The sequence below is a fragment of the Mollisia scopiformis genome (assembly GCF_001500285.1).
Source record: "Mollisia scopiformis unplaced genomic scaffold LY89scaffold_23, whole genome shotgun sequence".
Lineage (NCBI taxonomy): Eukaryota > Fungi > Ascomycota > Leotiomycetes > Helotiales > Mollisiaceae > Mollisia > Mollisia scopiformis.
The window spans coordinates 495,269-508,023 of NW_017263603.1; the positions used below are offsets into that span (position 1 = coordinate 495,269).

General features: G+C 47.9%; 5 protein-coding genes across 5 annotated transcripts; 2 read left to right on the forward strand and 3 right to left on the reverse strand.

Moving 5' to 3' along the window:
• Window positions 1-99: 99 nt before the first annotated feature.
• On the reverse strand, window positions 100-1,005 carry LY89DRAFT_594436 (uncharacterized protein; the record flags this gene model as incomplete). Its single annotated transcript, XM_018209803.1, has 2 exons — window positions 100-441; window positions 511-1,005. The coding sequence occupies 2 exons, from the start codon at window positions 1,003-1,005 to the stop codon at window positions 100-102; spliced, it is 837 nt and encodes a 278-aa protein (XP_018065948.1).
• Window positions 1,006-1,487: 482 nt separating this feature from the next.
• Window positions 1,488-3,203, forward strand: LY89DRAFT_710106 (MFS general substrate transporter; the record flags this gene model as incomplete). Its single annotated transcript, XM_018217808.1, has 5 exons — window positions 1,488-1,969; window positions 2,029-2,173; window positions 2,221-2,493; window positions 2,541-2,700; window positions 2,753-3,203. 5 exons carry the CDS (start codon window positions 1,488-1,490, stop codon window positions 3,115-3,117), a joined length of 1,425 nt encoding a protein of 474 aa, XP_018065949.1. The 3' UTR covers window positions 3,118-3,203.
• Window positions 3,204-3,481: 278 nt separating this feature from the next.
• LY89DRAFT_688802 (FAD/NAD(P)-binding domain-containing protein) lies at window positions 3,482-5,083 on the reverse strand. Its single transcript, XM_018215777.1, has 3 exons — window positions 4,755-5,083; window positions 3,930-4,689; window positions 3,482-3,879 (listed from the first exon to the last, which is right to left on the reverse strand). The coding sequence occupies exons 1-3, from the start codon at window positions 4,937-4,939 to the stop codon at window positions 3,523-3,525; spliced, it is 1,302 nt and encodes a 433-aa protein (XP_018065950.1). The 5' UTR covers window positions 4,940-5,083; the 3' UTR covers window positions 3,482-3,522.
• Window positions 5,084-5,170: 87 nt separating this feature from the next.
• On the forward strand, window positions 5,171-7,305 carry LY89DRAFT_654275 (alpha/beta-hydrolase; the record flags this gene model as incomplete). The annotated part of the gene is made up of 6 exons (XM_018212292.1): window positions 5,171-5,286; window positions 5,337-5,637; window positions 5,696-5,974; window positions 6,029-6,204; window positions 6,262-6,623; window positions 6,688-7,305. Exons 2-6 carry the CDS (start codon window positions 5,471-5,473, stop codon window positions 7,303-7,305), a joined length of 1,602 nt encoding a protein of 533 aa, XP_018065951.1. The 5' UTR covers window positions 5,171-5,286; window positions 5,337-5,470.
• A 2,579-nt stretch (window positions 7,306-9,884) lies between these two features.
• On the reverse strand, window positions 9,885-11,964 carry LY89DRAFT_566286 (alpha/beta-hydrolase; the record flags this gene model as incomplete). The annotated part of the gene is made up of 3 exons (XM_018208540.2): window positions 9,885-10,680; window positions 10,731-11,868; window positions 11,922-11,964. Coding segments are annotated over 3 exons (1,977 nt in total), but the record flags the coding sequence as incomplete, so codon positions are not given.
• Between the last annotated feature and the right edge of the window lie 791 nt (window positions 11,965-12,755).

Sequence of the window (12,755 nt, forward strand, 5' to 3'; positions counted from 1 at the left end):
TGCTGTGGGGCGACTCTTTGTACCTTTTCTATAGACACTTCGGCGCAAAGGACTTGATCTTTACGTAGTTACATCTGTCCCAGATTCAAATTTTCTCTTCTACGATGACTTTGGAGCACTTCCTACTGCATAGACCTCACTCCACAGTTTCTTTGCATCTTCATGTAACCATCTCGAGATCTCATCCGGATAGTTGGGGACAGAGTGAAAGTGCAGCTGGTCTCCCGATAACTCTACCGCCTGACCTGTCATTTTAGAGCTACGCAGAAACATATCATACGCTCGCAGCACCGTTGACATAGGCGTCACGTACTCCTGGGGCATCCTGTCTATCATCTCAGGAGGTGCCAACCCTGTCTTGACAAAACCAGGAAGAATGCAGTTGATTGTCACATTCTCCTCCTTGAAGCGTGGACCCGCAGATCGAGCAAGGCCGATGAGCTTTGGAGCACAGTAATTAGCACGCACATACTTGTATCTCGGAATGCACGCGGATATCAACACACTTACTCCATGCTTTGCCATTGTATATTGCGGGTTTGTTTCCATCGGGTAGATTCCGGCTCCCGAACAAGTGATCACCACCTTCCCGCCGGGCACTTTGTTGCGGCGTGCATAGTGTGATAGAAGCCAGACACCCTGCAGCACCGCGATCATGTCCACTTGAATGCAATCCGTGTTCAACTCTGGCGGGGGCCCGAGTGTATTGAGCACTCCTTCATACAAGCTTTGGCGATCATCAATACCTGCATTGGCTGCGAGGAAATCGAGGCGGCCGTTGCCCCATTCGAATGCGGATTGGAATAGGGCTGCTTGCTGGTCATATTTTGAAACGTCCACCTTCATGAACATCACGTCGGGACCCAACTCCTTTTCGAGAGCTCTGCCCTTCTCCTCGTTGCGGTCAGCCATTGCCACTCGCCACCCAGAGCTGAGAAGGTGACGGGTAAGGCTCAACCCGATGCCAGACGCAGCTCCCGTGATAATAGCCACAGGTTTCGACATACTCTTTTAACAAAAGACTGATGCGGGGGTCAATACTCGTCTTGATTATGAAACATATTCTACAGAGGAAGAGGTTTACCCCAAAAGACCATGCCAAAAAGCTTCGCCAAGGGCCGGGTCAAATGCCCCAGATATCAGTTGTAATCGGGGGTTCTGGTGTAATCGTCGAGAGAACGACTTGGCAAGGCGTGGGGTTCTACAGTTAGAGAATAGTAGTCCGTGGGTGGGGTCTAGCGTCCACTCGATATACGAAATGACGGACTCCATTCCGGGGGACACTATTTGCCATACCCCAGACTCTATACCCCGCATCGCACACACATCAAGCTTTCTATTCCCTTTAAGCGATGTGGGGAAGAACGGAGGAGATATTGCCTATAGAGATGCCCTTTGACTCCAGCTGCAGTCAATGATCCTGTGTAATAAAAAGAATTCATTCATTCCTTCCTTCCAAGCAGAAACAGACCATGGCACATCAAACCATGGACAATGAGAAGGACCAAATCCAGGACATCGGAGAGATCGTTGAATATGCACAAGATTATTCAAAAGTTGACCCGAATGCCACATCACTCGCGCGAGAGAATCGTCTCGTCCGCAAGATCGATTTCCGTGTGCTGCCGCCGCTCGCCATCATGTTTGCCATCTCCATCATCGACCGCATCAACATCGGATCGGCCAAGGTGCTGGGTATGACTAAAGACTTGGAGTTGACGGGCAATCGATACAATGTCTGCCTCCTCCTGTTCTTCCCGGCGTACATCCTCGCCGAGCTACCTTCCAACCACCTCCTGGTCAAGTTTCGCCCGGCCGTCTGGTTGGCCTTCATCATGTTCTCGTGGGGAGCTGTGCTTACCGGCATGGCCTTCACTCACAACTGGCGGGCCCTAGCCTTCCTTCGCTTTGTGCTCGGGCTCTTCGAAGGAGGACTGTTGCCGGGAGTGGTATACATCATTAGCTCATGGTATGTCTTCTCTCTTATGAGGATACTCGTTGGTCCTGTATTAAGCCTGGTGCTATCAGGTACTGTCGCTATGAAGTTCACCGGAGAATCGGTTGGACCTACTCTGCGGGCATCCTCAGCTCGGCCTTTGCGGGAGTGCTATCGTATGCGCTCGGTCTTATGGGGGGCATCCGAAACATGGCGGGTTGGAGGTGGATCTATGCAGCAAGTACACCATCCCTGGGTATTGACCAGATACTAACACGCAATAGATCGAAGGTGGTACGACAATGGTTATTGCCATTATCTGTTATTTCTGCCTTGCTCCATTCCCTGAAGAGTCCTGCTTTCTTAAAGCAGCAGACAAAGATCTGTACATGGCTCGACTCGAGCGCGACCGTGGAAACTCGGCGACCGAGCTAATTACTTGGAAGGTTCTCAAAGAGACGCTGACTGACTGGACAACCTGGATAACTTGGCTTCTATTCACCTTCACCAACTCGTCCACCTATGCCCTTGCTTTTTTCGTGCCGACAATTCTCACGGTAAATATCACTGCCGCCGCCTTTGGTTTAGTACTGACCCTGTATAGGATATGGGCTATACTGGATTGAAAGCCAGTCTTTTTTCCGCATGGCCCTATCTCCCCACCATCGGAATTTTGTGGATCGGATCCTACATCAGCGACAAAACCAAAATGCGTATTCCTATCATCATTTTCCAGAGCATCCTCATGATCATTGGATTCATCCGTAAGTCAGCACAATACCGCGGCTTCTACATATTGGAGTTAATTCTTGGCAGTCATGCGATCTCAATTCACCAATGAAGTCCGCTATCTGGGCGTCTTCTTGGCAACCATAGGCTGCCAGTGTAACGTCCCTGCACAGATTTCTCTCGCGCAGACGAACGCAATAGGGTCCGGTCAGCGGTCTATCATGGCAGTCGTGACGATGTGGGGAGGGGCTTCGGGAGGCATCATCGGGAGTCTCATCTTCCGAACACAGGATGCTCCTCATTACACCCCGGGGCTGTATACCTCAATTGCCATGGCCTCTTGTATCATTCTGGGGATGTTAGGTTTGGGCTCCTATTATCATCTTTGTAACAAGCGAGCTGAGAAAGGTGCCGTCATCTACGGGATCGAGGGTTATCGATATTCATTGTAATCCTGCAAGGTTTTTAATCAACCTGGTTTTATAGCCTTCAAAATCTGTTTGTATTTAAGTCAATGTTAAAAACCACTTATGTTGTTTATACTTATTTCTCGCTAAATCTCCTTAAAGGAATATCGCTACCTGCCAAATTTCGTCACAGACATATATCTCGGCTGGAATAGATAGGGGTATCAACTAGATGACGCTTGTCACTCCTAAAACGGCACACACTATGTCACCGAATATTTCTAGAAATTAGCAGGACAGGTAGAAAGGCAATCCACAGACTCACTTGGTTCTTGACATATATATCCTCCTGCTCTGTGTCAGTGGGCACAAAATTTGCTTCACCATTGGTTTTACTCGTGGACGGGGACCCATTATTAATTCTTACTATATCTTATTTACTGCGTTTTGCTATGCAGTCGCAGGGATGTCTTTAAAACTATCTTCTGGCAATGCAAATTCGTCTTCCACGACGTTGTTCATCATAGTGGCCACCTTCATGCTGATGTCTGGATCGCTGTTCAGAGAATCGAAGAACTCCTTGCGCGAGGCTTCAACCTCCGGATGGGTAGAATGGATGCGCAGTTTGAAATCAATAGACCCAGGGTTGGTGAATTCCATCCACGCATTTCTCCTGACCCTACTGTAGCGATCCAGTAATCCATCCGCCTCCTCTCCATGCGTGTAGATGCGAATGAGACAATTTCCGAGGGCTGCAGCGTCCATAAGACCGGTCGTGAGTCCCAGGCCCCCGATAGGATTATTTGACTGTGACGATGATCAGAGCTGCACAACAGAAACGGCGGTAGATTACTCACATGCCCAGCATCTCCACAGAGAATCACTTTCCCAACACGCAGCGTCGCGGCTACTCGTTGGTGTGCCCAATACGGGTTTGCACTGACGAGCTCATACTTGAGCGGCCTCGGTCCTGGAAACAGCCTTTCGTATTTCTCGGGAATCTGCGTCAAGATCTCCGACTCGGGAACGGTCATCCGCACGCCAAATGCGACTCGCCATGGCGCGTCACCTGGTCCTGTCCTGGCAATCACAGCCCAGTCTTCCTCGTCTACAATCATGTTTGCGGTGGTGAATCCATACTCTTCGAAGGGGTATTTGACATTCGACGCCACGAATCGGAAATCTTGCCACGTGAAGCCTTCGAAAGCAATGCACTGTGAACGCCGCACAGAACTACCTGCTCCATCCGCGCCAACAAGATAGTCGCAAGTGAAAAACTTCTCCCCGATTGCAAGACAGTTCACCGTCACTGGATCCTGCGGCCCACCCTGTTTGACGCCAACAAAACGGTGGCCCCATTTAATGCTGAAATTCTTTTCTCGTTGACAGTGAGTCAGGAGTATTTCGGCCAGGCTGTGTTGCCCCAGGTGTATTCCTGCAAAATCGTACTTGACAGCCCCTTTCGGAATCTGGGACATTTCGAGACGGGCTAGGACATTGCCCCCCTTAGCGTTGGACGTCCGATATGTAACACCCTCCTTGTTCTTGAATCCAGCTCGCTCGACATCCTCGTAAAGACCAACTTTCTCCAACTCATTTAGAACGATGGGCATATACCTAGAGAATTTGCGTCAGATGCGGGAAGAAGAAGCCATCTCAGATAGATCTGGAAGTACACTCACGTCGTTGCTCGAGGACTTTGGAGCACTGCATTCTCGGCCTCTAGCACCATAACCTGGATACTGGCCTTTGCTAACTTCAATGCGAGGAACAGTCCGACCGGTCCAGCACCGACAATTATGACTTTCGCGTGCTCGATGACTGGAACGTCCGCCGCCGGCGTCGTGTTTGGATTGAGGTGAACCATTGTCGGATGTCTGATGAAATAGGAGTGCAACTAGTGTACAGTTTGAATAAGAAGCATTCCCTCGTGTCAGGGCTCGCAGGTCTGGAAGAGACCAATTGTTTTGTGGCTACCCTGAGGGGCGGGTCTGTTTTGTATACCTTATGCTGTATTACACAAGTGGTGTGAAGGTTGCACGTGCCTTGGGCATGACATCGCTTTCATCCCCTCAATTACCCCATATGTACCCCACATGGAAGGAGGTCACCACGGCGGGGGTAGATAAGGGGCAGCTAAGCGAACCGTGTTTGCCCGCAAACCCCTGCAAAGCCTTCCCCAACGGCACGATACACGTCGTCGTATCGTCGTAGGTACGGTGTCAAATCATTGCTATGCACTGGTTCCTTTAACAATTCAATAGAACTCGTAAGGAAGTTATCAAAATTGGTCAGTTGTGCTTCTACATTTGTACGTGTACATAAGGTAGATATATATATCCCAGTTCCACGATATCCGCGCCGATTCACATTAACAAGAGCTTCTACAACGATCACCATGTCCAAAACATTCAACCACCCAACTTTAGGAGAGCTCAGACCTATATGGGGAGAGACGGTCAATCAATTTCTAGGTCTAAAATACGCCTGGCTCACAGCTCGCTTTGCAACGTCTGAGTTATTCTCGCCGGCCCCTTCAAAGGTTACCGATGCCACGCAGTACGGGTAGGTCTAGCTATGGCCACACGTGATTCTTATCTAGCCTGCTAATAAATTACGAAAGGCCCTCTGTGGTGACTCATTCGTCTGGTTGCAAAGTGGAGTATGGTTTCATTCAACAAAGTCTTCCAGAGCGTGCTTTCGCGTCATCAGAACTGGACGGACTCAATCTTAACATCGTCGTCCCCACAATAGCCTCAAGCGGAAAAGGCCTGCCTTGCTTTGTATTTATACATGGTGGAGGCTTCACCAATGGCGGAAATTCCTGGCCGCAGTATGACCTCACACGGTTTGTTCAGCTGTCAATCGAACAAGGCGAGCCGATCATCGCAATAAACATCAAGTATGAGACCTGAGCGCTTTTGGGATAGACATAAGCTGATCAAAGTAAATACAGCTACCGGATGGGTGTATTTGGCTTCCTGACATCGGAGGAGTTAAGGAAGGAAGGATACGTAGGAAACAACGGTCTGCGTGACCAGCGAGTGGCTTTCGAATGGATTAAGAGAAACATTGCTGGCTTTGGCGGAGATCCAGATAATGTCACCGTCGGGGGACAAAGTGCAGGAGGAAGTCTGTTGCTCAATCCCCGTTGACAGAAAAGCCATTCATCGCTAACCGTCTCGACAGTCTCAACAACGCTGCACATCTATTCCAAGACACCCCAGTTTGCACGAGCCATCAGCATGGGCGGAACCACTCTGCTGATGAAACCTTTACCAACATTCGTTCACGAGATGACATATAAGACAGTGGTTGAAGCACTTGGACTCTCTGCCAAAACTCCAGAAGAGCGAATATCGATACTCAAGAAAACCCCTGCTGAAGAGCTGTTGTCGAGATTGCCGCCAGGCCTTCCTCTGCAACCTGTAATGGACGGCGATTTCATTCCAACAGCTGCAACATTCAAAGATGTGGCTGACCTACACAGCGCAACCATGCCAGGCAAATCTTGGTGCAAGGGCCTCCTTATTGGAAACAATCAGTTAGACGTATGTATCACCAAGTACTGTCTGACTCTACATAGATATGCATATTGATATACTGGTTTAATAGGCAAGCATCGTCGTTGGTGCGTTGGGAGCCCGCAAAGGACCTTTAATCACCGCCTTCATTTCAAGCATGCGGAAAACTCTCGCCCCATACGACACCGTGGCGGACACGATATTTACCATGTATGGAATGGCAAACTCAATGTCCGACAGCGAAGCGGTAACCGCAATCCTGCACTTCGTGACCGACATCGGCCTCACGGCGCCAGTACTCACCTTTGCCGAGGGCTTCTCTAGTAAGGCCTACGTGTACTTCTTCAACGAGCCGAATCCGTGGGAGGGCCGCTTCAAGGGCCAGGCTTCGCACATCCTCGACGTGGCCTTCCTCTTCCAGAACTTCAACGCCTTCCTCGATGCCGCGCAGGCGCAGTCGGCGAGGAATTTCGCCGTCGACGTCATCAGGTTTGTGGGAGGAAAGGCACCGTGGACGGCGTTTGATGCGGAGACCTTCGTGGCGAGAGTGTATGGACCCTCGCAAGGTCGTGGCGAGGCGCTGACGCTGGAAACCACGCGGAGAGAGGAGGTGAGCACGGGAAGACGACTGGGGATTTTTCGGTTTGCGGAACAGCCAGGACTGGATGTCATCTCCAATGCACTCGGGGTATTCCTTGCCGGGAAGTAGAGTATTGGGCACGCTTATTATTTGTCTTAAAACACATATACATAGAAAAATGAATCCAACTCTAGGCTATAGAGCAAAGTAGCTGTCGATTCCTGTTGGCGCTTTAACACTAGATGAATAAGAGTGTGTCACTCTAGTTGTTTTCCCTAGAAAATAAATTCGGAGAAATTATAAATAGTCTAATTACGAACTTAGGATATTATCTGGTTATATAAAACGAATTCTACCCCTTTTCCGATAAACGAGTCCCTTTTTCTAAGTTGTCATAATACTTTACCCCTAAAATAGTACAGTTTTCCTTGATAATGTTTTATAAGGTAAAATAATACTAAAAATGTAATGTAGTGGGAAGAACTGTACCTCTCTCGGGAGAATAGTTTTTCCAGCTCTGGTGCTCTCCGCCCGTGTATTTAGACCTTTCATCCTCCTTAAGTGGATAAGCAATACAACCTTTATAACTACTGAGATGTGCTCCTGATCTTGTGCCTTGTCACAATGCTATTAGGGGACGCGGTATACTCCTATTTTATCCCATCACAATAGACTATTTGCCTCGCCTAGTTTATATAATAAATAGTAACTATAGATTGCTTAAACAAGAAATAACTATATTAGCAATAACAGGAAACTTACCTAATCAAGGACGAAATAGAAAGCTATATTATTGCCCTTGTTACTCGGCCTTTGTCCTTGGGCCCCCTCCGGCGTTATAAAGTCGCGTTGGATCTATTCCGAGAAAAAGATGAAGATTAACCTATATATATTAAAATAAGAAAAGAAAAACTCACTTTGCCCACATGGAAGGAGGCAAAGGTAGTGACTCTTTGACCCAATAGAGCAGTTTGACTGTAGCCTTCATGTCTTACCTATAAGTCTGCGGAGGTGGCACCCAAGGATTTCTCTATGATGACAAGCCAGCGCTAGGATCAAAGTTTCCGCCTGGGCGGCAGACAAGGATAGAGCCGTACGTCCTGGCGGCTAGCCTCGCGAAGCACTGCAACTATGAAGACTGGTGGAAGAAGGTACGAAAGAGCAAAAATTTGGGAGGGGGGCGAAGGCAAGTTCTCCTTGGAAAGAGCTAGGGGCACGTCATATTACGAGAAGAATCTGCCTTGAGATTAAACGATGTATTTTTAGGGTGATCCTGTTTGGGTTCCCTAGGAGCCGACTTAGTCCCCTTAAATATAGTCGTGTAGAGTTGACAACTTTCGCATGGCAGAACCGAATAGTAAGTAAATTATGATTAGTCACTACAAGGGAGGGCAGGAACGTGACTGAGCAACATGAGCAGAGGGTGAGGCGAGGGTGAGTAGCGCCTAAGCAGAGCGGCGACGCTGACTAACCGAATCCGAAGCGAATTGGAAAAACTGTCGTCTGAGATTACCAATGTTATTTACAGCATCTTGGATGCCAGCAATTATTTGTTTCATTTTTATTCAGCTCCCATGGTTTCTAAAAAATTTTTATAATTGCAACTAGAGGCATTCTCGCTTAGCAAAAAGGGGCTCTCGTCAGCTCGCCAAACATCACCATCTTTCCGTACAAATTGTATTAGATCAGCGGATCTGGACTATGTGAAGTGATTGGGTAGGTGACTGTTGCTTAGATCAATATGTACAATTCTCCATGAGCCCGTAGAACAATAACATCAAGTGATCTTAAACTACGTATTAAGAAGGAATTGAATGACGGCTTGGAAACTCGAAAATGTCCCAACTAAGTGTGATTCTTCGAGGTGGAAAGAGGCTCTGAATAGGTTTCTGTTCGTTTCTTCCACATGTAAAATCTTCCCGTTCTTCTCTCTTGCTTACGTTCTTTCTTTTGTCCATCACAAAAGTTTCTTTCTCGGTAAGTCAAGGTTGAGTCCGCATTCTCTTCAAAGTCAGCAGAACTCAACACAATGCTACCTCCTCGTGTCTGTCCCGCAGGCCACTACGAAACTTTAGAGTCGTCGGTAAGATCTTGCCCTCTTTGTAGAACCTACTTGCAATTCGCAGGCCTCGAACGACACTATCCGATGACCACCTATATTTTGGGATATGTTGGTGGTGGCCGTGATGCATACCCTTTCCGCTTGAATCGAAGACATCTTGGAAACAGGCAAGGGAATCCACAATGGTTGAGAAGATGGAATTTTCCGTGATCTATAAGGGAAGAAGTACGGCTGAGCAAGGTGGAGGATGAAAAATCAAAGTATGTGAAAATTGAGCATGGAAGTAAATTTTGGAGAAAGGCAAACTAGGCTTGCACGTTAGGCTTGGAAAATTCACTCTTAATATCTCTAGTGAGGTATCATATAATCGAAACTGAAAGTAAAGATGGTTGCGCACCATACTCTCCAGTGATCTGTCCAATGCAGCGCCATGAGACATGGAACAATGATTCACTTGGTACACAACTGCGCATGCACTTCTTATACAGAAAAGTTATGCCTGGAGGATGTACGTAGTAGAATACAGGTCATCAATTATGTACAAAAAGTATTAGACGTCGAAAAGTCTGGCTAGGCGTTGTGCAATATTAGACGGACTTTCTAGAGAGACTAACAACTTCAAAGGATCATTCAATGAGTCTCAAAGTTAATCCAGCGGCAACCCCAAAAATGCGCACTGCTCTTGCTCCGGGTACTCTTGAGCCATGAACCCATCCCACTGCATCACTCTCCACGCACTACTATTAACAGCAACCTGATCCCAAACTCCAGTCTTCGAAATCCTCTCCAACGTACTCCAATAACCCCTTGCTTCAAGATACTCCTTTTTCGGATTCGGATTTCCAGTCCACGCAAAAGCAGTCCAATAATCAACAACCCACTGACTGAACAAAACATCCAGCCCATCACGATCCGGCAGTCCCCATTTCATAGTCCCGAAAGTGTACAGTTGTTCACCAGCGTGACACTTATAGTACTCCATCTCCGGATCGCCGAAAGGTCGCGATGCGGTGAGGGGAGCGGAACACCAGGTCGTGGTGTAATCCGTTGGGCTGTACGTACGATTGAATTGATAGGAGTAGACCTTCTTAAAAACATTATTCTTCGCTGCTGAATATGCTGCGGCTTCTAAGGCGCAGTTGAAGAGGCCATCGGTTCCGACTCGGACTGTGATGTTAAAGATTTCGTCGGCAGTGGGGTTCGGAGGGATTGAGAATAAGGCAGTGCCGTTTGTGAGAACTGGATATTGGGTGAAATCTTCTGACGAAAGAGCATCAAAGTATTGTTCTATGGTGATACCTGCTGGAGGGTAATAAGTGTCCAGGATAGCGAACTCGTCTCGAACGCCTCCCACTATGACGGAGATGTTTGAATTGTGGCCGCTGGAGTTGTTGAGGGCCAATTCTGCTGATGTGAGGTAAGTGCCGTCGACGACGGGATATCTGGTGAGCATCAGCCTACATATTCCTACATATGAAGGAAACTAACTGACTGAGCAGCTGTTTGCAGATTGGCAAGAACGGCAGCGTCAACTTCACTCAAGCATGCAATTGGGTCCGTTGCATCAAGACAGCCAGTGCTATTCAGAGCGCTCTCCGTGAAGTTTGTATAGTACTCCTGGACCGACATGTAATGAGCGATTGGAGCCGCCAGAGGCCAGCCATCGGGGGTTGACTGCATGATTGCATTTGAAAACAACCCTTTGGTCTTCGGAGAAGCGAGCAAAGTACGGGCAGCCGCTGCACCAGCCGATTGACCGAAGATTGTAACTTGTTCTGGATCACCTCCAAAGGCTCGAATGTTCTGGGACACCCACTCTAGGGCTGTTACCATATCACCAATTCCGTAGTTGCCATTATGGACTCCGTCGGGGTATGCAAGAAATCCAAAGTACCCAATTCGATAATTGAGAGCCACCACGACGACATCGCCGCGTGAAGCTAAATTGGTGCCATCTGTATTCGGATCACTTGCTGCGCCACTTGTAAAACCACCGCCATAGATATAAAACATCACAGGCTTGAGATTCGCTTTTGCGGCTGGAGAAGTGGGAGCTAGGTAGGGAGTCCAGATGTTGAGGAATAGGCAGTCTTCACTGCTTCCCGAAGTGACCTGTCCAATGTACTGCTGGCAGGCTGGAGGCTGTGATATTGCAAGCTCTTGCCCAGTTCCAGCGAACACACTTGAGTAAGTGAAACGCTCGGGTTTTGCTGCATATCTGATGCCAAAGAATTTCCAAGTGTAGAAATCTCGGTATCCAGTGATGGATACGGCCCCAACTTGCTGCGCGATTTGGAATGTGGCAGATGTGTTGGTAAAGGTGGAGTTGGAGACTGGTGCACTTTGCGAGCAGAGAGCAGGGAGTTCTCTCCCGCAGTCCACATTGGAGACGGAGCCTAGATAATTGATAGCTCTACAGAGTCTCGAGGTAGAATTCGATATCCAAAACAATTGAATCTCAGGAAATGCGCCCAAGTAGACCTGATACGACAATGAATTGTTCAATTCAGAAGGTGTCTCATTAGCAGGAGCCCAAAATCTTTCTCCTAGAAGGTTACATGATTGTGAAGCGGATGCAAAAGAACTTGCTTGGTTGATGAGAATTGCTCCTGAGCCGAGACTGGGAGTATCTACGTCAAGGATTAGGACTGCTTCCACATGTCCTAGAACAAGAGGGACATACTGTTGAGATCATTGTAAGACAAAATTGTAAGACCACCGCCTAGTGCCAATTGTTTGGTAGATGGTGTAGACTCAGACGCTGGGATGAGATAAGATATAGCAAGAAGACATGAAAATTTCAGAAATCGCATCTGCACCATGATGGGCTAAAGGTGTACAGGAAAAAGTCCCAGGGTTTTCCAGCATCTTGATGAACGTACATCGTTATATACGTGGAGCACAGTAGTAGAATATGGAAAGCTGTACCTGGTACACTCGTACAGCGCTCCCAACGATTGGTCCATTTTAGCGTGCCCGACAAGAACTATCCGTCTAGACTATTTTCGGTTCCAGATTTTAAAGAACCGTCAGCCTATTGGTTGGCTACGGTTCCGGGCTCCCTGAGACTGTCAAGAACCGTCTGCCCGTCTACTATTGGGGGAGCTTGAGGATTGTGGAAATTAGGGGTGCTTAGAACCCTTGAAATAGAGTAGTCTAGCTTAAAACTTGAAATCTGAGGACAAAATTTGAGCTTGGAGCTTAAAGTTGAAGCCTAAGGTTGAGGATATACTATTGATAGGTGTTATTTGTCTTGGCAGTTAAATCATCTAGGACCATCTAAAACCTAGACGGTCACGGTTTTGGGTTTTCCTCAAACCATGCTAGTACGGTTGGTTACGGTTTAGGGTCAAAAACGGACCAAACCACCCATTGGGTACGCTGTACGAGGACTGGTATGTAATTACATGACCATGGACATCGGGAGTAGATCCCAGGAACTTAATCGCCGTTCCGCTGCGGGGTCATGTTCAGGGGATGGGTGACTCGGTATTAAAGATGCGGCGCATTGCACCAA